At 43.8% G+C, this 23,420-nt stretch overlaps 2 protein-coding genes across 3 annotated transcripts; one reads left to right on the forward strand and one right to left on the reverse strand.

Annotated features, from left to right (window-relative positions):
• Positions 1-1,266: 1,266 nt before the first annotated feature.
• On the forward strand, positions 1,267-22,787 carry LOC132072350 (probable E3 ubiquitin-protein ligase HERC4). The gene is made up of 23 exons (XM_059470598.1): positions 1,267-1,448; positions 3,218-3,350; positions 3,998-4,074; positions 4,614-4,835; positions 5,579-5,670; positions 6,266-6,396; positions 7,176-7,324; positions 7,649-7,728; positions 8,041-8,129; positions 9,162-9,221; positions 9,766-9,868; positions 10,024-10,207; positions 10,522-10,703; positions 11,790-11,885; positions 12,967-13,068; positions 13,158-13,277; positions 17,163-17,303; positions 17,411-17,583; positions 18,661-18,715; positions 19,564-19,643; positions 20,628-20,811; positions 21,179-21,278; positions 21,935-22,787. Exons 1-23 carry the CDS (start codon positions 1,313-1,315, stop codon positions 22,147-22,149), a joined length of 2,904 nt encoding a protein of 967 aa, XP_059326581.1. The 5' UTR covers positions 1,267-1,312; the 3' UTR covers positions 22,150-22,787.
• On the reverse strand, positions 14,467-15,868 carry LOC132072351 (phosphatidylinositol N-acetylglucosaminyltransferase subunit Y). 2 transcript variants are annotated; one of them, XM_059470601.1, is made up of 2 exons: positions 15,630-15,868; positions 14,467-15,517 (listed from the first exon to the last, which is right to left on the reverse strand). In XM_059470601.1, the coding sequence occupies exon 2, from the start codon at positions 15,341-15,343 to the stop codon at positions 15,113-15,115; it is 231 nt and encodes a 76-aa protein (XP_059326584.1). In that variant the 5' UTR covers positions 15,344-15,517; positions 15,630-15,868; the 3' UTR covers positions 14,467-15,112. The 2 variants fall into 2 exon arrangements, with proteins under 2 accessions (XP_059326584.1, XP_059326583.1); XM_059470600.1 differs by having other exon boundaries at positions 15,130-15,517; positions 15,630-15,862.
• Positions 22,788-23,420: the final 633 nt, after the last annotated feature.

Here is a 23,420-nt window from a genome sequence, read left to right on the forward strand (position 1 = left end):
TACCCCACACTCGAGGAGTTTTACACGTTCTGGTTCTTCCTGTGGGCAATTCACTAGAGGACTGATGGAAAGGGGTGAAATGTACAGATGGACACATCTGTCAGTTCCAGCTACAAAAACCATTTTGCACAGTTCACCTCTTCTTGCTGTCTCCTGCCAGTTGCCAAACATCTCCTTCACAGGCCCCTATATTGCTGTCATCAGAGTATCACGAGCCCAGATACTCTTGGGCAGAAAACCACAGGGAGTTTAATGAATCTGCTTACCAGAGTGAGCCCTTCTGACATGAAATCACTGTGAGCAGCCCACTTGGAGGGAGGAAGAATGTAGCTCTGAAAGGATGATATCAGCACGTTTCCTTGCCTTTCTTCCCCTCGGATCTCTTTCTTTCCATTCGGGGGGCAGTGCTTGGAGCAGTTTTTCTTCTCAGGGAGGAGGAGTCCTTAGTTCATGCTTTGGTGCAGAAGGACCTCTAGCGTCCCTTCCCAGCTGATGCTTTGGCATTACTGCTCTAGCTCGGTATTTCTTGATCTCCAGACTTTCCTGCATGCTGTGGAAGGAGATAAGATCCGCAAAGTGCAGGCAGGGAAGTGGCTGGGAGAGATAAGGCTGGGTTGCTCCTCCCTGGGCAGAAGTCACTTACTGTATGGCCCAGCCTCACCTTCCATGGCTCCTCCACATCCTTTTTTCTTCACCTCAGGGACCTCCAGGTGCCTCTTTGTGCACCACAGGCTGCTCTATTTAAATACATTACATTAGATGCTCCTCCTGTCTCAGTAATGAATTTTCCTCTGAATTTCAGTGAACACCAGTGTAAATCTGTAGATTCATGTTGTGTTTCTTGGGACTTTTGTTGACTGCCCTACCAAAATCTCTTCTTAGTATTCGGCAGCATAAAATTCTCATAAACAATTCAATTCTGCAATTGAATTTAATTCATCGGTGGCAGCTATTAGGAATACAACAAAAGTGATCTTATGTGTTTTGATCTGTTTCATCATTGACATGGTATCCCTTATTTCATCACCAATATTGTCCTGCATGCATCACTCCAGTGAGACAGTGCGGGGGGTGAGGCAGGCAGGGTGGTCTTTCTGGGATGGGGGAAGCTCACAGGGTCTTTGAAGGTGGGGGAGATTCAGCACAGACTATGAGAGAATGAAAGCAGATGACTTTAGATGTTGATGTATTTCCAAACCGAGCGTTTCACTTACGGTTTCACTTCCCCCAGCCAAGCCGCCCCTCTGGGTTTGCTGGGTTCTTCGCTGGGATACAGCTGAGCAGCAGAGTAGGTCTCTCGACTCTCCGCAGGATGGACACGGGCGGGTCACTCACCGAAGTGAATAATAAAGTCAGAAAGCGCATTCTGCACATGGAAGACCCCGGCATCCCTCCACCGCCTGATGCTTTGCCCTCTGCTCCCACCGGGGCAGCAGCAGCAGCAGCAGGTGAGGAGAGCCGGGAACCCACCGGAGCCCAGTAGCCCACGCCTTTTCACTCCGCAGGAGTCGGAGTTTCCCAGCTCGGGGCTCCCAGGTATCGGGCATCCCTCCCGCCGCTCCTCCCGCTGCCGCAGCCCCGATGAGTTTCGGTTTCCATTTCCCCGGCTCGGCGCTGCCCGGGCACTCCCGAGCTGTCGGCGCCGAGGGATGGCGGGGAGGCGGCGGAGGCCGCGGGGCCGGGGGCGCGGCACGGCAGGTACGGACCGGCGGCAGCGGCGCGGTGGGGAGGGCGCTGGGAGACCCCCGGGATGGCTCCGTGCGGGTGGAAGCGCTGGAAGTGCCGCAATCTGCTGGGCGGCCCCTCGGGAACGGGGAGTGAGGGGCTTAGAGGTGTCCCAGGGCGCGGGACGGGAAGGAGGGAGAGCGTGCCGGGGAGTGGATAGGGGGTTTTCCTCTCTAGTTCCATGTCTGGTGTGTGAGAGGGGTGGGCAGTGAGTCTCCAGAGGTGTTAGGTAAATCAGGGCAGGCTTTGCTGATGACCACCTTTCACTCTTGGACATCCTGGGGCTCAGACACTTGTGCTGGATCGGTGCTACATGCGAGTAAATCAGTGCCTGGTGCCTCTCGGTCCGGAGAGCAGCATCTGCAGCCCCTCAGCTGTAGACAAGAAGTACTTCCTTCTTGTGAAAAACGCCAATCGCTTGTTTTGAAAATTTTAAAAGTTTAATAGTAATTAAATGGCTATAGAAATAGTAATACAATTAGAGTAATAATAATTTGGACAAATTGAATTAGGACAATATGAGACAATACAGACAAAGAGTTATGGAGGTCCGGATACCTTTTTCTGGGCAGCACGAGCCCGAAAAAGGACACCCGTTACCCGAGGATTAACCCTTAAAAGCAATAGCCTGTTGCATATTCATACATCTCATACATGATGCATAAATCCCATTCAAACACAGGATTCTGTCTGGTCATCGTCAACTTCTTCCTCTGAATCCTAACAGCACCTTCGAGGCAGGAAGAACTTCGTTTCTTCTGATAAGAAGGCAGTAAATTCTTTTTCTCTGAAAGATTTAGGTCTCCTGTGGCTGCTATCTCGCTGCAAGTCCTTTCTTTAAAAAAAGTATCCGACATAGCATAGTTTCTATTTTAACATTTTTTATAACCTAAAACTGTATTTGACACGCTATTTAAGAGAATTAATACAGCATTACTTTCTAACACAACACATATAATATTCATTTTAATATTTGCGAAAAGCCAATCATAAAATACACATTTTTCACCCTTCTGCTGTAAAGAGGCAATGAATGAATTTTCTATCATTGTTTCTCCAGCACCTTGTAAAGTGCTTGACTTGAAGGCATGCAGTCCCCAAGGCTGTGACAAGTCTGGGGTGGCCAGGTGCCTCAGGAAGTGCTTTGTCTCCATCAGACACTCTGCACAGGTGTACAAGAGCAACAGACTGTGCTTCTGCTGATGTTTCACTGGTTGGCTTGGGAGCTGGTGGCACAGCAGCCTAGGAAATAGAGAAAGGTCCTTTGGTGAGGAGTCATCCAGCATGAAACGAGCCAGAGGGTGGGCAGGACACTGAAACCCTAAGGGCCTGAGAAAATAAGACGCACAGGCTTGTCTCACTTCCTCCTGAGAAGCAGAAACTCTTGCTGAAAGCAGTAGCACACTGAGATCTTGGGAAGGGGGCCGAGGTGGTTAAGGTGCCTGCTGCCATAGCATGACCGTCTGTCTGTCTGTCTGTGTGTGTCCTGCAGAGAGCGCACAGTCACAGAGGAACGAGGAGGTGCGCTGCTCAAACCATGATGGAACACATAAACTCATTCTCTCCCCCAACGGGAAGCTTTCTGAACACTGGGCTAAAGCTTCAGGAAACTGCCCCAATACAAGGTAAGAAGCTTTCACAGGGTGGAGGTATGGATGGCAATGGTCAGAAAATGCAGTCTGCTTTTCCCCCAGGTAACATCCAAGAGTTTGAGACATGTTCCTGATGTAGAGAGAGAACTGGAACACGTACCTTCCTAGTACTATCTCCTTTTTAACCCAGCCAGAAGTGCACAGATTTTGAGGATGATACCAAGATCTGAGCTGCTTGGGATGCACATGAGACAGGTTTCTCTCAAACTTAGTAAGGGTCAGTGGAACATACCAGAGCAATACAGACGCCTTGCCAATCACCCATGGCTTGGCAAAACTGCAGGTGAAAGACACAAGCATGTCTGAACCTTACCACATTCTGATGAAGCTGTCAGGGTAACCATCATCTACAAATGTCCCTGCAGTTTGCTGTGTGATATTTCTTGCCCAGGGCAAGATAACAGAATCAGGCTGAGCATGGTTCTTTTCCAGCTTCTCGTGGAGCAAACCACAGTGAAGTCAGGTCAGCATAAGAGAAGGGTGAATCAGCTTACAGGTGACCTGTATTTTTTTTCCACATATTTCCTGCTAGGGCTTGGTGAGCAGACACTCTTTGTCCTTTACTTTGTCTCACAGCACAGCATCTATTTATTTTGATTTTTGTTTCCTTACTTTTGCAGGCTGGTGAAAGAACTGGAAAACCGAATTATTGTTCAAATAGCATGTGGAGACCGGCATGCCATGGCATTATCCAGAGGTAGCCTCTTTCAAGAACACTTTTCCTCCAAACAGGAGTCACACTTGCTCTGAGAAGGCAATGTTTGTGCTACTTGCAGTAGTAGGTGACACCACTGTAGAGTAATGAGCAGTTGGGGACACAAAGTGCACTGGCTGTCAGTGCTGCTCCTTCCTCCCAGCGCCCAGGGACCTGCACCTCTCTCTGTCTCTCTCCAGTTCCTCAGCACTGCCCCTCCACAAAGGTGTGTTGTGGACAGCAGATGTGGCTGCCTCACTCTGCAGTCACCAGACCTGTTCATTCTTAAGTGCAACACCTTTCTGGTAGGGAGCTTCTAGCAGGTATGACTTTAGGGACCTTAATTCTTGCTGTGCTGAGTCACCTGGCAATATGGGACTGTCCCAAAGAGATCATAAGAAAACAAATTTGGGCACACATGATGCTCTTGCCTTGGAGCTAGGTCCCTGAAAACAACACTGAGTATTGCTCTAACTCCCAAAATGCAAATACTCAAGGGAAGCAGTGAGGCTGAGCTGTTTTCTTTTGTTCTGTGTGTGAAGGGGGTGAGCTCTTCACCTGGGGCCAGAACACCCACGGACAGCTTGGAGTGGGGAGCCAAACCACGCTTACTCCCAAACCACAGCTGGTGGAAAGACTGAAGGGCATCCCACTTGCTCAAATTGCTGCTGGAGGAGCTCACAGCATGTGTGTGTCACTCTCTGGAGCTGTGTTCTCCTGGGGAAAGAACAGTTTTGGACAGCTGGGACTCGGAGACACCAAAGGTAAGGAAGGAGAGCACCAGGAGGGTGTTTTCCTCGACAGTGAGCTCACCAAATTGCTCCTCACTATTGTCAAGCTCCTGTGGAACAGTGGTGGGCAGTAAAGTCTTTTGAAGAAAGTATATCTGGAGATGTTCTTTGTTTCCTGACCAAGAAAGGCATGCAGGAATGATGTATTTAGTGGTTGTTTTTCTATAGATAACTTGCAATCATTTTGTGTGGCTAATAGGATAGTGTGGGCTCTTAAAACCCTGAGGTCTTACACATCTATTTCCACTCCTGTCTTCTCTCCAGGAAGTCTTGCATGAAATGCATTCATTTTATATTTTTTAATCCTCTTTAATTCTCTGTAAACACAAAGTGAGAGAAGAATTTAAATCATCTCTTGTCTTCAAACTTAGAATGCTAGAGAAGAGTTGCCCTAGACAGACAGAACATCTAATCTGAATGTGTCCACACCCTTGAGAATCATACTTTGAAGCCAAGTACCATTTGGCAAGCAGATATGGAAGTACTGCATTTTGTTTCAGACCAAAGTAAATGAAAATAAAGTAATATGCAAAACACAGAACATTATGAGAAAGAATATGTTATACTGGAGGGAAGACGACCCAAACCCAAGCTATAATTACATTAATTGCTGTAAGAGAGGGCTGAAAAACACTTAATCCTCCTGTCTTCTAATTTTTTCTGTATATGAGACCCTCCAGTACTCTTTCAATTTAGCAGTATTATCTTTTTTCCAGACAGGGACTGCCCAACCTATGTTGGAGCTTTAGAGCACTGGAAGACTGTGTTTATCTCATGTGGGACAGATCACACTGCAGTTCTCTCCAAGGTGAGTCTGAAATGGAAAGTCAGCATCTGAGACCTCACCTTGTGAGCAAAGATACACTGCTAAAAGAGAGATGAAGGAAAAAGAAAGCATGGAGAAATTGGGATGGTAATGCCTCCTTCCACCTAAGCCTGAAGGTGATCCCCAAGGAATGTTATCTAAGCTATTGGGAAACTGGTCTTTTCTCATATTCCTGTCACCTGCATGCAACCTTTGGCAGGGATATGGTGAATGGGAATCCTGAGGCAAAGGGGTGCAGTTCAACTCCCAGCACTTTATGATTTCTTTTATATTACATTGGGGACTTCAGAAGATGTGAATGACATCTAATTCACTAGGGTTTACTCATACAAGTAAAATTCTTAAGCAACAGGAGTTATTCTCAAAAGTTAAATTGATTTTCTCATGAGCTAAATTATTTGGATTTTCCAGTGTGTGATCTGACTTGATGCAAAGTGAACCCTCCTCAGGTTTGAATCAGAGATGTTTTGAATCAAGTTCCACATAAGATGTTGTGTTTTGCTAGCCCTCATTCTTGGCTGAGACCATTTGATTGTTGTTAATAATGCAGTGATCCTGTTTGTTTCTTCGTTTCAAGGAGGGGCTGGTGTGCACCTTTGGAGCAGGAGGGTGTGGCCAGCTGGGTCACAACTCCACCCAGAATGAACTCCTGCCTCGCGTGGTGGCTGAGCTGTGGGGAGTCAGGGTTTCACACATCGACTGTGGCAGGTGGGATGTGCCAATGACTTTTCTGAGGTCAATGCCTTTGGGGAATCACTGAAGAACAGTAGGGAAGGGGGTCACCAAGATGTTCAAATCCCTGTATCACAATAGCTCAGCACTGTCAGGGTATCCATCCACTGTTCAAGTATAAGTCACCCTGCTGCCAGAGCCCCAGTGAGAGCAGCACCTACGGTCCTGGTGAGCAGTGGGAGAGCTACAAAAGCCACCAGAGAAGCCTTTGGTCTTTTTCTCTTTTGATAAACAATATACTGGGTTTGTACTGGGTTCCAAAGGGCAAAGGACTGTCAAAAGCCTGCATCAGGAGAGTCACTGGATTCCCAACCAGACTGATAAACTGGTTGGTTCTTAATAAGAATTAAAGAGCAGTGAGAATTCCCCAGTTTCACTTTGCCCTTCTGGAACTGGGCCAGAAAAAGTCTGCTGACAACTCACCTGGGCTTGGTATCAGGCTCAGCAGCACAGAAACTGCACGTTTGAAAACAGAAGGGCGTGAAGCAAGCATGGTGTAACTATTTTTGCATGTGCAACCCAACTAAATCACAAACATTAGAGGGTAGTATAGGAAATCTGAGTCCATTTGTGTCTTTATTGCTGAATGTTTATGCAATGAAGAGTTATAACACTGTGGTTAAAGGGACTCTTTATCTGCACTGTCAGGACTTTTGAAGACAAGCTTCAGGTATACATTCTGAGAAATTTATAAATTTTATTCTGCTTTGCCCTGTGGTTTTCACTTACTATGGCTTTTTCTTTCCCCTGAACAGACAATACACCCTGGTCTATGTCCATTCCTTGGATAAATTCTATTTCTTTGGCTCTGATGATGAAGGACAACTGGAAGATGAGAGGAAGCCCAAACAGTTGATACCACTTCCCATCGATTCACCAGTGGATACTGGAAAATCCTGCCAGAGTAATGACCACTGCATATGTGTACAATCTGTATTTGTTTCTTCCATGGAGATGTTTGCTTTCTTGATTTCATGTTTACACTGAAAGGCAAACATCATGTCTCATCCTTGCTTAGCCATCCCAACAAATTCTAACAGGAGTTATTCAATTTGCTGCTTGGTTATCATGGGTAATGGCCTAATAGAATCAAACTTTCAACAGATAACTCAGATAACTACTATCTGAAGGGGTTTTTTTAATTGTTCCACTTTGGTGCACTTAACTCTCTGAAGACAGTGATTGTCTCTTCAAATATTCCTACAACAATCTTTTTGTTCTTCCACAGAAAAGAGTGCGTCAAAAAAGGGGATTAAAATTAATGCAGGAGTACACAAAAGTTTTGCCCGTTGCAAGGAGGGGAACAAGGTATGAGCACATTTGATCATACCTTCTGATTTTACCATTGTCCACATTACTGATGGAAACATTTGGATTTTCCAACATGCTTGTAACACTTCAGTTTTATGTGTGTCTATTGCAGAGTTTTCTGTGTTTTACCTACAGACTAACTTGTATTGCAATTATATATGTTCTGTGGTTAATGCATCTGGATCATGCTGGATGACCATTAATTTGTTCATACTTAGGCTGAAATCTTGTTATGATTGTATTGAAAAAAAAAAGAATTCCATCTGCTACAATTTAAATTTTGTCAATGTTTTCATGTATTTCACACAGAATTCGTACTTGAATGGAATTGCCACTCTGGAGGATAAAGAAGTGGATGCATGGATTTCTAATTCTAAATGTTGTGACAGTATAAAAAGGTAAATCAGAAATTTGCTGTTTGGGTTTGTTTGTGGTTTTTACTGTGTTGCGTGACCTTCTCTAAAAATTATTATTCTTAGGAGGCTATTGTAGGAACTGTTGTTCAAGAATTTAGCACAGTCTTGTACCTTGGCACAAAGTTCATGAGGGGCTGACAAGTTAAATCAGTGAAAGACCCTGCCTGCAGACCAAGGCCTTGTGCAAAAAGCCTAATCTGAGTACCCAAACTGGAATGTTGCTCCAGCATTTAAAAATTAGTGGTCACTTCTTTAATTACCCATTTTCAAAAGCAATATGTATATACCACTGTGAGCTGCCTTACACTTACAGTCTTTCACAGGTTGTTTGGGAGGTTATTTTCTTTGTGAAAGTCTGGCTCCAGCTGCTGATTTTGAGCATTTTGAAAGCTTGGCTAACTTGGAACTAAACGTTTCCCTAACTACGTTTGGAACAGTTTGGACCATGTGAAAAGTGGTGGCTGAGAGGGTGAAAGAGAGGGTTCTTTCCAGATCTCAGTAGGAATGGCCTGACAGCAAATTGCTTGATAAAATAGCTGCTCCAATAAGAACAGAACCAGGAATACTGGGAGTTAATAAGTCTGATGTTCATTCAGGTTCTGGGAACCCAGATTTTGTGCATCAGTAAATTGATAGCCTGATGGATTTTCCCTCCACATGCCATAATGATCCTGTCCATGGAGGGGATTCTCCTCCCTCTCATGCCTTTTATTTTGCATAACAAACAAAAGCAGCTAATGTTCTGACCTGTGAGGTCCATGATAACACTCACCAGAATGGAGCACTGGGGCAGAACCTTGAGCAGGGTTCCCTTACAAGGCCCAGAAGAGCAGAGGTGGCTTGCAAAGATCTCTAACTCCTTGAGTACAACGTCTTCTGCAACACTGACAGGGGAGTGGTGCTAAGAAAAGTTTTGTGTGGTCAGGTGCAGACACCATTGTACATGGTTTTTGTTCTTTCAGAGTTAAAAACCTGAAGTTGAAAGGACTAACTTTTTGGTTTTTTTACTATCAGGAATATCAGACTGATCTTTTCATCTGAGGCTTGCATCAATGGAAGCTTCCTGGACAAAAGGTAGCATGCACTGACTTAGACATAAAGAATATATTGATGCTTGTAAACTGACTAGAAAGTGTTATTTTAGGTCACATATGTAGAAAAGATTTGTTTTATCTGAATTTGCAAGAAGCAAGTTTTTCTTCTTCAAAGCTCAAACTAATATTAAGATTTTTATAGCCCTGGTCCTACTGAAAAGTGCTAGAGAAACTCACATTTTAGAAGATTATCCTTTAGTGATATTTGGCATATGATGATAATCCTCCCAGATAATATTACAGCTCTCAAAGGATCCTTAATAGCTCCTTCTGACACAGAAGAAGAAGTCATTTTAGGGTGAAATACAGGAATCTACCATTAATAGTCCACAGACACACAAGACAGAAAGGACAGGATGTTAATCAAGTCACAAAACAGTGGCTTGTGTTGTCTATCTTCTTAGAACACATGAAATTATACCCACAGGAGCTGGGGCTGAACTTTCCAAGTGTTTTCTGATATCACAATGCTTCATTATTCTGTAGAAAACTTATTTAGTGTTCTTTTATTTATCTTGTGATAGGGACAAACATTTCAAAACTTCCAAAGAAGTCTCAGGCGTAGACATGTCAGAAGTGAAACGTTTTTATGAGAAGATCAGTAAAAACCAAACAGTCTACCAGGAGGTAAGGATTTGATATAAGGATGCTCACTACACAGATACTGAGGAGCTTTGGATTTGTGCATGAAACTTAAGAATTTCATGCCAACCTAATTACTTTGGCAAAACACAATTGCATTTTAACCCTTGTCTCTTTTTAATTTTTTTTCCCCTCTGAAGGTGCAAATGGAGATTAGGAACTTACTGGAATCATTGTCTTCATCTCCCATCTCACCAGAAAATTTCAGAGTATACTTGATCTTGCCTTTCCTTCTGAGGGGGAAGGATGAAGGCTCTGTCCTTTCTCTGATTGTTCTGGCTAAAACCATCATGAAGCTCCAACCAGAGGACCTGCAAACTCTTGGTAGGGTTTTGTAATGGTACAACTGAATGATTTAAATTCTTGGTCATTTTCTGCTGCAGAACAAGTGTTATTATCACTGATGTAATGTGTTCCAGAGCTTGAAATAATTGCTTTTGATAGACATAGAAACATGGGAACTATGCAGCAAGGCACAAGAATTTTAGAAATTCTGTCTGAAGTGTAATAGTTTTTGTAGTGCAAGCTTAAACATTTTTTTGTTCAATTCATTTGATAAAAAGAGAAAAAGCAGCTTCATCCACAAATTGCAGTGATCTGTATGTTACCTGTGACCTCACTAGCTGTTTTCTTTACAGAATGCCTATGGTCAAATCTAGAAACATCCTTTTTCAAGGAGCTGGTCATTCTGTATCAGAGGGCTTCCCAGGAAATTCTGTTCTCATTTGTCCAGGAGTTCAAGGCCATGGGGCCAAGCCGCCTCCACAACCTGGACCCAGTTGAAACTGGGCCTCTGCAAATACTGCAGATGCTTTACCAGGTGAGAAGGTGCTTGGATCCCAACTAGACAGGGTGTCTCAATGTAGCCTAGAGTATTTTAGTACTTCTCACTTTTGAATTCTGTGCATTTGACACTGCTTCAGGAATCTCTTTGGCTCTACACCAGCACAGTTCTGAAGAAGTCCTGCTGGAGCTGTGCCAAACTGGCCCTCTGTAGAAATGAAGATCTAAAGCATGTTATAGCCCTGGCAGGGGAAGAATGCTCTCAGTGGTGTCAGGAGTGCATCCATTGATGCCTACACAGTAATGGAAATGGTGTCCTTTAGGTAACATGCCTATTCCCCTTTCTGCTGGTGAGATCCCTCATCCCAATAACTGCTCAGAGCATTTTAAAGACAACCTATCTGCTTGGCACATTGCAGCTGCCACAGAAATGCTCTGTGATGCTTTATGTGATGCTTTAAGAGCCTGTTAAACTGACAAATTCTCTGGGACAACAGCATTAGAACACCTTTAGCTGTACATGAACAAAGGAAACAACGGAAGCAATAACTGTGTTGGTCTGGAAACCATACTTTCTCTCCACATTCCTGTGGAGATGTTCAAAGTTTATGAAAGTTAAGAGAGATTTGTTAAATTTTTTTCAGACTTGAATATCCGTTTGGCTGAGAATGCAGAATTGGGCCTCAAAGTTTAGACTCTCAAATTTGTATTTATGCTGATAAATAAACTAAAAAATGCAACAGGTCCACTCCTGTGTAAGTGATTACATGATTTGGAGCTTTAAATGTTCACTGTTCCTCTGCAAGCATCTTTTCCTGGCAACAAGCAGGAACATGAGTAGGGAACTGCAGAAATATGAAAGACACTCCAAGGGAAATACACTTTTTCTGATGGAGTCCTGCTAAGGGATCTTAATAGTAGATGAAAATTGCTTTCCTGCTAGTTTATACACGGCTTTCTAAGACTTCTCACTGTGGAGCACTGTGCTTCTTGAGCACTTTTATCCTGTAACTTCTGTGCAGGGTCTCAGAACCCTTTCTGAAGAAACCCCTGTCAGTCTTGTCCTGCCAGACAGACACAGCTCACTAGTTCTGCTGCTGATAGATTGTGTGTTTCAATGCAGGTGAACTCCAGAACTGGTTTTGGAGTACATGAAAGCATCTTCCAAGTACATGGAGTGAAAGAGATTATCGGCATATGTTCATTCTTCAAAATAATAGTAAGTATAAATCTTACCAGCAGTGCAAAACATATATACACATATATATATATATATTCCTCCAAAGCTCTAAATTATGCAAGCCCTTTACCATCCCAGTATTCCAGCAACTATAATGGAGGTTTTCCTGAGATGATCCCTGGTTCTGAGAGCTGGAGCTTTGTTTGCTTTGAACAAGTAATGACTGTGAAATAGAAGCATGAGGGATGGTTGCTATACTTTGTGTTACTCTGGATTTTATTATGTTTAATTAAGATAAATATTTTGAGGTATCTTTAAACTTTTATTTAGAAATCTTATTGAGCATTTCAATGTACTCACACCTTAAAATGAAGCCATGATAATAAAAAATAATCTGTGGCATTTCTTGACACAGAGTGAAAATTAGCTACCAAATGCAGTGTGTCAGAGAAAGCAGTATGAAATGGAAATGTGCATAGTAGGGGTTTCCTCTGGCAAAAAACAAGTAAGCTTTCATGCAACTTGGCTGGAATTTGTAGGGCAACTGCCTAATTCCTGCATAAGCTTGTGTTTGCTAATGTACCAATTTTGTACCAATTAACCAGAGTGGAGGAGGAGGTTTGAGCATAGAATCAAAAGCCAATTAGGACGTTACCTGAAGTTGGTGCCTTATTATACTGGAGGTGTAGTGTAACACTTTAAATTAGATTACCTTTAGACCACTATCTATTTTTGGTATTACATATAATAAACTCAGCAGGTTTTACAAACAATATACCATAACCTGAATATCCAGGGCATTTTGGTTTAGCTGAATTATGGAAGATGCTGTTAAAATCGCTCCCTCTGTTTTATTCTTGAGGCACTACTATAGACAAGTGTCTGTCTGCACAGAGAGGTTAGATACCTCTCTCTGTTTCTCACTCACAGGAGTGTGTAGGAGCTGTTTCTAGGATGTGAACCTCTGTTAGTGCAGTGCTCATGCACACAAGGGCTCATTTCAGAGATGCAGAAGTTTGCCAGGGTACAGACTGGCAGTTTAGCCTGCAGACATGTCCCTGAACTCTGGTTTCACAAGGGAAAATCAGCATGTCTTTTCCTTTCTTCCTTGTCCTTTCAGATTGTCCCACAGATGCTGACCAACTACCCATGCATCTTTGACAGGGAAGACAAGATATGCCTTCATATTACAGAATGCAGGGATCTGGCCGGATTCTTTATTGTAAGTGCAACCAATTTTGTTACCTATCGGAAGAGATAAACACACTGCTAACAGACTATTACTTCAATCATTGGATGCCCCTTATCTAGATACCCTTTATAGGGATCCCTGAGCCATGGGATTTCTGCGTCAGAAGAGAATGCCTTCTCCAAGACATATGGGAAAATTTAAAGTCCGCCTCACACCAAGATTTCAGGAAGATGTTAAAGGTAAGATACTAAATTGTATTACTTGTTAGCTCTAAGTATCCTGCAGCAATGTTCCTTGATTTTCAGTGTTACTGGATATTGGTACAAGAGTTTCAGTATCTTCTGTGCATAGAGCCAAAGAACTGCTCCTCAAATTATTATAAAACACGTTCCATGGATGGTGTAGAGTAAATCTGGAGGCAGTATTTTACATCCTTATTCCAGGCAGCTTTGTTGGCATAAGTTAAATGCAAGCGGCAGTGCTATTTACTGTGAGGTTGCATTGGGGTAATGGAATAGAATGGCTCAGTTGTCAAAGTCCAGTACTGCTGCTGCTAGACTGACTTCTGAGACTTTCTACTAGTACATTAAAACCCCAGGGTCTACGGTACCAGCCTGAGGGGTCAGCAGGCAACACAGCCACACGACTGCGTTTCTCTCCTGGAGATGCTGTCTGAAGGGAAAGGAAGGATAGTGCTGGCCAGAGAGATGGGCATGATTACAGTGCTGCTGTCTCCATGTGCCTTTAGCGTGTGGCTCCCACACAGACCCGAGGGTTGTGGCAGCTGCGTTTCCCGCAGGAATGGCGATGCTGGCCCTGCCCTGCAGAAGCCATTGGCTGGGACAGGGACACCTGACTGGGACAGGACACTGCCCAGAGCAGAGCTCAGCTCAGGCACCCCGTGCCCCGCCTGTCACTAACACAGACTCTGGCACCATGCCTGTGCCACAGGAACCACGGACCTTGGTGCCCTGGTGCTTTCCAAGTGAGCTCTCTTGCCAGCCAGAGCTGTCAAAGCTTTTCTTTCCCATTTACTTAGGAGAAATTCACAATGGCTCCCAGAGCTACCTTTCCTTCCTGGTTCCTCACTACACCAGCTGAGAGAGGTACATTTATTCACAGAGGCAGTGAGGGTGTGCTCTGAACTGTCCTCTAGACTTCAAGTCTCCACCTATTGTACAAGCTCTGACAAACAGCTGCCCTTAGCTGAAGTCAGCCTTTGGGCACACCTCGTGAGCACTGCCTTTCACACTGCATCACAATATTATTTACCCAGCAGCAGCCTGAAAAATACAACTGCACTGTTAGTATCCTACAGCACTTACAGCCTGGTGCAGCTTTTACAACTTGGTGCTTCATTTCTGCATTTTTCAGCAGATAAAGGACATGAATGTGTTTTGTGTCGCAAATACAAACCACCCAAATGCAAAACATTAAAAAGAAACCTTTACTGTAGCACCGACCTGCCCCCTTCATAGCTGTGTCCTGCTAGAAAGTTTTTGAGACAATATTGAGAACTTGATATGTGGCATTCTCATAGTGGCCCTAGAAAGAAAAGATCTGCAGGTACTGCACATACAGACATGGGTATCATCCAAGCAAGAAATGTCTTCATTTGATTCATCTCAAGTTTTGTTATTAAACGCCAGCCTGATTTATTTTAATTTTTGCTCTTCTGACAGTGAGACAAACATATTTCAGTACACATATCTGGATAAAAACCCCCAAGGCTCTCAAAGAGAGATTCGTATCACTGCATGTTTTAATTTTAATTTATTCAGTCAGGGTACTTCCTCATGAAAACTAAGGTTCTAATTAGTGCCACTACAAATGCACAGCACTCTTGAAAGGATAAAACAGAGGGAATTAGTGCTTATTTTTACTCCTACTCTTTATCTGCATTAACAGTAGTTAACAATGGGCTGCTGCTTCATGCACTTCCAGATCCTACCAGGAAAATGATGCCGGTCACTAGTGCCAGAAGGAAACTCTCTCAAATGAACTGCAATACTCGATGAGATTAAACAAAACTACGTTGATTTAGAGAAGCCCAGGGGTTAGCAAAGGCACCGCACTAGTTGTGCCTAAAAAGCTTAATCCCCATCCAGGTCCACAGGTGAAAGAACACATAAACCGGTACTGTAACGGGAAGGAGGAGGCTGTAGAAACACAGGCTGGCTGTGCTGGTGCAGCCCTGGGGGAAGTTTTCGTCCACGCTGGCCGAGTAGAACAGGCCTGCCAGGGACAGCAGGGGAACGAGCACAGTCAGCGTGGGCAGCGAGGGCAGCAGCCCAGCCCCGGCCATCAGGCCCCGGTACGGCCGGGCCCGGCGGCTCCTCACGGCTGCTCCGAGCCCTCGGCCGGCGCCTTGGTGTGCGTCCTCCTGGCAGCCTCCGGAACCATGTTCGGGATGCCGTCGATGATGGGGTACGCGATGCCCAGCTCCTCGTTAATGAGCTCGTTCGTAGATTCTTCGTACCTGCTCAGCCAAGTCGGGGAGGGGGGAGAAACATCCAAGCGAAAACGTGAGGAGCAGGGACTAACCTGGCTTTGCCCGGGGCTCGGGCGCAGCTCCCCCGGCCCATGCTCACCTCAGCGGCCGCTTGGAGAGCGGGCACACCAGGAAGCGCAGCAATGATGGCTCCAGGGGCTGCGGCCGCGCTGAGCCGGAGCCCGAGTCTGAACCGGAGCCGGAGCCCGAGCTCTGTTCGTGCTCCTGCTGCCGGTGGCAGTGCCGGCGGTGCCCGGGGCCGGCCGGGGCCGCCCCTCGCAGCCGCAGCGATAGCAGCAGGGCCGGGCCGCGCAGCATGGCCGCCGCTTCCGCCGCACGGCCCGCCCGCCCCGAGCGGCACCGCCCCGCCGCCCGCCCCCCTCAGCCGAGCCCCCGGCTTGTTTCGGAACGTGGAATAGATCCCGGTTAAGTCGGGATGGTTTGCGGTGTAAGATCTTTGTACACTTTCAAGCTTAATCAGGAAGGAGAACTAGTCAGTGGAACAGGCAGCAGGCAGCATTCCCTAGCCAAGGACATCCGGGAATGAAAAGCCTTAAGGATGCAGTAAATCAAGATGTTGATGTACGTCTGTATATACATTGCTAACTTGGTAAAATACTCAATGTGAAAAACGCCGATCACTTGTTTTGAAAATTTTCGAAGTTTAATAGTGATAAAATGATTATAACAATAGTAATACAGTTAGAGTAATAATAATTTGGACAAATTGAATTAGGACAATATGAGACAATACAGACAAAGAGTTACGGACGTCCAGGTACCTTTTTCTGGGCAGCACGAGCCCGAAAAAGGACACCCGTTACCAGAGGATTAACCCTTAAAAGCAATAGCCTGTTGCATATTCATACATCTCATACATGATGCATAAATCCCATTCAAACACAGGATTCTGTCTGGTCATCGTCAACTTCTTCCTCTGAATCCTAACAGCACCTTCGAGGCAGGAAGAACTTCGTTTCTTCTGATAAGAAGGCAATAAATTCTTTTTCTCTGACAGATTTAGGTCTCCTGTGGCTGCTATCTCGCTGCAAGTCCTCTCTTAAAAAAAAGTATCCGACATAATATAGTTTCTATTTTAACATTTTTGTAACCTAAAACTATATTTAACACAGTACTTAAGAGAATTAATACAGCATTACTTTTTAACACAACACATATAATATTCATTTTAATATTTGCAAAAAGCCAATAATAAAACACATGCATTTTTCACACTCAAGGTCCATGTAGCCTGTAGCTGAACTGTGTTCATTATAATAGTCAAAATCACACCCACAGGGCAAAGAGACCCCTGCCCAGGTGAAGACCCTTCCCCTGAGGGTGTGTGGAAGTCAGCTGGGGTTATGTAACTTGTTTGGAAATTACTAACCAAGCATAACAGACTTGTTACAAACTCCAAATTTCTGTCTACAAATAATGGCTCAAAAAGTCCAGTGGGGGTTGCTTGATTTGTGGATTACCACTGAGTACCCAGGTTGGCACAACTGTGAGATAAAAAAATCAGTGTCTCTCTCTTGGGTGTGTAATTATTGGCTTGTTGCACACTAGGTAAGGAATCTGATTTTGTGAGCAATATGAGTGTCTCTATTTATGGCTATCTCTGCCCTTGCAGGTGTCCTTTGTGGGTGAGGCGGGGATGGACCAAGGTGCAGTGTCCCAGGAGCTCTTCAGTGTTGCAGCCAGGACCCTCTGCCAGCCCAGCACCATCACCTTCTGCCATTTCACCTCTGGCCTCGTGTGGTTCCCCAGACAGGCAAGGCAGCCCTGTGGGGGTGGGTGGGGGCCCCACCCATGGGAAAAGGCAGTCATGGCTCGTTCGTCATGGCTCGTTCCTAACCAGGTGTGCTTGTTCCTAACCAGGCCCCGAGCTGTGAGGATGAGGACATCTTCTTCTTGATCGGGACACTATGTGGAATGGCCCTGTTTAACCAGTGCACAGTGCCCTTGCCCTTCCCCAGGGCTCTCTACAAAAAGCTACTGGGCCTGGCCCCCACCCTAGAGGACCTTGAGGAACTGCTGCCAACCGTGGGCCGGTATGTGCCAGGCATGGCCAAGCTTTGGCTGGGTTCCTTGCCTTGATCGTGCACTGGGAGATCTCAGAGCCTGAATTTGGGGTACCCATGGCATCTACATTTGCCTTTGTGAAGCTGCTAGAAGTCACAGATTTCTAAGAGGTCCTTGTCCAGGGCATGGATGTTGCTCTCGGAGGCTGGCATTGCCAAAACAAAATGCCAAGCCTCATGACTTAGAAGGTGTCAGATCTCTGCTCCACCAAAGTTTAAGTCCACACTGTGAATATATAAGTGTTCAAAACACTTTGGGCTGTAGTTTGGACTTGAAAAAACTAATGACTCAATTATTAATGTTGGGGTTTTTTTCCCTGATTTATTAATTATCAATTTCCACAATATTGCCTTGCACAATATTGCCTTACAACCTTGTAATTGGCAGTATTACAAAATGCTGCCAATTCTGAGAACCCTTGTGCAGAGTTTCTATGCACTGGGAGAGGAGATATCAGGGAGACATGAGAGGGAGAGGTGCTGCTGCCACCAGCATAATGCTTCCAGGCCCCTGAAGCCCAGTCTTCCAGGCAAGTGATACAAACAACCAAGAAGATGAGAATCCCATCCCAGTGACTGTGTTGAGGTGCTAAATTCACTGAGGTTCCTCAGTGAATTGGAACACAAGGTTGCCTGCAATAATTGGAAAGGTGCTGCACCCCAAAACAATTCTCCCAGATCATCCCTCTGTTCCACACTTAATTCCTCACTAGATAATGTCTAGAGAGGAAGCAAGACTGTGGTCCCAAATACAGTTGTCACTGAACTTGTTGTGTGTTGTAAACTTGTAAACTTGTAAAGTTGTCCATACAGAGCATGGGGATGGACTTGCCTGGAAACTTTTTTTACTGGAGGCATTTGTGCTCAGCTTATGTCAGCAGCATAATGAAATTCCAGTGCCATATATCATGTTTCTGTGTGAGTGTAGATGTGGTGTACATGTATGCATTTAAATACTGCTTGTCAAAGGATGTTTTCTAGCAGAATTTGCAAGTACACTGAAAGGTCACATTTCTTCTCTCTTTAATCCCTTTTGTGTTTGGACAGGAGTCTTCGGAGAATTTTGAATGGAGAAAGTGATGACTTGGACTTGAACTTCACGGTAAGACATCCCACTAAGGTACTGTCTTGGTTTAGAAAAACAGGTGCCTGCTAAGGAAGGCGGGAGCTTCCCCTGAAATGGAGAATGTCAGCCCACCCTGCCCCTTCAAATTACTATAAATTTTAAATTAAAGGGCTCTCAGGCAAAAAATATTGGAGCAGGAAATAACAGTTCTTTAATAGAGAAGAAAATAAAAGGATAAAATAAACAATGCAGTACACTAAAACAATACTGACAGAGTCAGAACACAACCTGACACCCTGTTGGTCAGGGTGCTGGTACCAGTCCAATTGGAATTGTGGCTGCAGTCCTCCTGGAGTGTCAGGTGTGGTTCTGCTGGAGCAAGGATCCTGTAAAAAAAGGGTGTAGTCTTCCTCTGAAGATCCAGTGGAAGAAGAGGCAGCTGCTGTTCCTCTGGGAAATCCAGTGGAGAAGCTGTGTTGGTATTCCAGAATCTCCAGATTATATCCAGGTAGCAATGCTTGGCTCCTCCCTCTGGGTGGAGCATCTCACAATGGGATGCTACAGTTCTTATCAGTCATGCAGTGACATTCAATAGCCTGTTATCAGCAGATGTCCCCTCCCAAGGGAGGAGTGATTGTGGAAGAGATAAAGAAAACTGCCCACTTGACAAAAGACAACTGCCATACAGATGGTAATAGAACACATCTTGCCTTGCAATCTGGAACAGGTACTTGGGCAAGACACTGTCCCAGTGCAAGTGACACAACTTGTCTGTAAACTCCAGCTAGTGAGAGTGCCCTGTCAGGCCCTTCAGGAGGAATGAGAGATGTAGCACATATATATCTGTCACATATAAATATAGCAGCCAATGTTTGAATTTATAGATAATGGAAGGGGGAGATTCCACGGATGTTGTTGAACTTAAAGAAAATGGTGCCAACATTCCTGTCACTAAGGATAACAGGTCAGTTTTATTTTTATATTTCTTAATCCTGGTGTATTGTTACAAATGTATGAAGTAACATGTCTGTACCTATCCCCATATACTTTTAGAAAATATTGACTTCTGTATTGTGCCATTGGTCTTGGTCCAATAGGTTGTACACTTTCAGTTCCTGCTGTGCTTGCTGCACACATGCTAAACACTAGCAGTTTGTGCAAGCAGTGGATAACATGGGGATCTTTGGATATCCTGGTATCTGCATATACAGATACCTGGCAAATGTAAAAAAATAACCCGGAACAGTATTTTCAGGCAAAACCAGATGGTTTTTCTGCAAAATCCAGCTATAGATACACCTCTTTAGGAGTTTTTTAAGAGCAAAATGTTTCCTGCTTAGTTACCTATATGGAATGTCTCTTGTACATAAAGGAAAAGGAGCAATCCACCAATAAGGCTTTGTGTCAATATTAATCTCTGCACAGAGGACAGAGAGAAATTCTGTGTCCTGAATTATACAGATGTCCTGAGGACCCATAGGGATCCATGAAAGGGCTGCTTAAGAAGCTTGAAGTAGAGCATTTACATTGAGTTGATTGTACAGTACAATGTCACTACACAAATCCCCATCTGAAGTAGAGAGAAGAGTGAAACTATTGATTAACAGCTGTGCAAATATTTATTTCGATTTCAGGGAAATTCTTAGGCATTCAATGGGAGTTAGGTCTGCTAGGTTCCATCTTTTAAAATAATCAGGTGTCTGAGAGGATTTCATTGGAGCATTCACATGAAGTACAAAGAGTGTTACCAAATGAATCCATTCTGGCCAGCATTCTCTTTTATTTGTGAAGATGCTCCCAGCTTATTCAGAGAATAACTAATTGCCAGTGACAACTGGTCTCAATGAGTCTGTACACCACAGTAGGTCATATGGAATAAAGGAATAAAGTTCTCTATAATTCTTCTTTTAGAAAAGCACCACCAATGCTCATTTGGTATCTGTTGCAGGAAAGAGTACGTTGATTTGTATGTGAACTATAAGTTCAATAAATCAGTACAGAAGCCATTTGAGGACTTTATGCAAGGGTTCTTAAGAGGCTGCCCAGCTAGAAATTGGAAGATGTTTTTCCCTGAAGAGCTGCAGGTTCTTCTCCAGGGACAGCCAACGTTTGACTGGCATCTGCTGGAAAAGGTATTGTATTCAAGCACAGTGTCCTTCTGCTCTGTCTGCTAAGCATAAACTACTTCTGACTTGTTCTTTCACTGAGTGCATAACAGATGGACAGAAGCTCCCAGAAGTTTCTCTTTTTTGATTTGTGTTGATGTTCTGTCTCTCATCTACGTCAGCCACAAGAATAAAGGGGAATAGGTATCAAGCCATAACTCAGGGATTGTCATTTGAATCTTTGAAAAACAAATGAACAAGCAGATTCCAGAGGTTAAGGGGATTTGAGTATCTATGAACAGGATTATAAAATTTATCAGATAGAATGTTGCTTTAAATATAAATGGAAATATTGAGGATTAACTGGCCTGTTTTATTTTTGTCTCTTTGACAGAATGTGATATACACACGGTATACGGAGTCAGATCAAACCATCAGGAATTTTTGGACTGTGTTTCACGAGCTACCAGAAGAAAAAAAGAAAATGTTTCTTGGTAATATATCAGGCATTTAAAACTTTGCATAGCCCTTTTCTTTCCCCCACAGCACACATACTACATACTACATACTACACTATACTATACTATAGTTCCAAACTGTAGCTTTTCAATGTGTTCACCCCTGCTGCAGCCACATTTTCTAGTGAAAACCACAAAAAAATAACAGAAGGAGCTGCACAGGGACAGCTCTGACCCTCCTCCCATCCCCTGAGGTTTGCCTGAGTGCACCCTGAAGCTTGCAGTTACTTTATCCCTTACTTTTGTGGTTGTGTTGTTGGTCAGAGGCTGCAGTTTGTGAGGGTACACTGTGTTGATGTAAGCAGTATACCTTTTTCAAAGGGTTGCAGAAGCTGGGTCATCCTTTTTAAAGGTAGAAGGTCAGACCTAGCCTGGCCTTTCACGTCCACACAGTCGATAATAGAAAATAGAAGAGGGCTTGTAACTACTGTGAATCAGTAAGAGACTTCAATCTGTATTCAAGTGCAAATTCAACAAAGCATAATACTTAGTTTAGGAAAATATCTGTATGTTTACACTAATTTCTCTTCATGATTTTCATTAACATTAATTATTTTAATGACTTTCAGCTTTCTTTTTTTTTTTTTCAATTTGCTAACGTTTTCTTGTTTTTCTTTTTTTCATTTCTTCAGCTTTTTTGTCAGGATCTGATCGAATCTCTGGCTATGGACTGGAACCTTTCAGATTTTGCATTGCAGATCCTCAAAAGGAAAATCCAGACGAGAGCTCTCCCTCTGTCATTACTTGCACTCTGACTTTGTTCCTCCCCAGATATAGCAGAAAAAATATACTCAAAAATAAGTTGCTTTATGCCATAGAGCATAATGAAGGTTTTGGCCGTGAGTAACTCTGGGATAGAAGACTTAAAAGCAAAAATAAGAATATGAGTCTTTGTTCACTTGCCATATTTTCTCTTAATAACTCAAATTTACTGCTTTCTAGCCTGTCTTATTTTTACTGCACTTTATAAACACCTGAGTGTGTGTATTTGCTGAGATTTTACATTGCTTGTAAAATTGAGCTTCGACCAGACATTTCATAGTTAGATTATAAAGTTAGGAAAGAAGAATCCTGTTTGGCACACTTCGGAGAAGCAAGCTGATAACCCAGCATATTTACACATATGTGCAGGCAGGGTCTGCACTGTTCTGGTTGTGTTGGGACAGTGAGCTCCCATGAGCAGCAGGGACGCTGTGATTTGTACATTTATGCATTAGGAAGCATACAACCAGGATGTGCTAAGCAGTCACCCTTGCAGAGCAAAGCTGGGGTTCAGTTTTCATCTGTGTTACTTAAGGGTTCTCATGGGAGCAACTAACACATTTAATGAGATTGTGAATTGAAGGAGCAGTCTGTGCTCACCTGGATATGGTCTATGATTTATCTGAGAGAAATTAGTAGGAGGATTTGATCATTCCTAGACTTTTTCAAAAGCTGTATTAATGAATTATAATAATACAATTTTTTTGTTATTTAGTGTGATAATTGTGATATTTGTCATGTTTCATTATAACTTCTAAGGAGATGTTTCACAATTAAATCATAAAGTCTTAGGCTTGCAGAACAGCACTGCCTACAGAGCCCTGTGGACATGACGCTGGCAGGGCTTCAGGAATCTCATTGTCAAAACAGTGCAGAGCACTGGCAGGATATTAACCATGTCAGGCAGGATGGGTGTTTACTGTGTATTTTGCTACGTGGAGAGAGGGAGAGAAACAACAGCCATTATTTTTCAGCAGTGTTCTCTTTGGTGCATTAAATGTGTCAGGGGACATCCATATGTAAAGACTTCCACTGTCTTAAATTAAATGATGATGGATTAAATTTTCACCCCTGTAGCTGTGTTCTTCCTTCCTTGTGCATCTGTCTACGTGGATAAGCACAGCAGGCAGTGTGTCTGTGTTCTCTGTCCTCCTTGGAATGGGGGGGCCTTTCACAAGTGGAGTCACAGGCTGATGTAAGCTTGTTTCAAAGAGATGCATTTTACATGCTGAACAAGTCAGTCTTTCCTGTGTGATGCAGAATGACATTGTTACCTACTTTAAAAAAAAAAAAAAGGCAAGTTTCCTTTTAAGTTACAGTATAGTAATCAGTAAAAAAAAAAAAAAAAAACAATTC

This window comes from Ammospiza nelsoni, chromosome 4, assembly GCF_027579445.1.
Source record: "Ammospiza nelsoni isolate bAmmNel1 chromosome 4, bAmmNel1.pri, whole genome shotgun sequence".
NCBI classification, from domain to species: Eukaryota; Metazoa; Chordata; class Aves; order Passeriformes; family Passerellidae; genus Ammospiza; species Ammospiza nelsoni.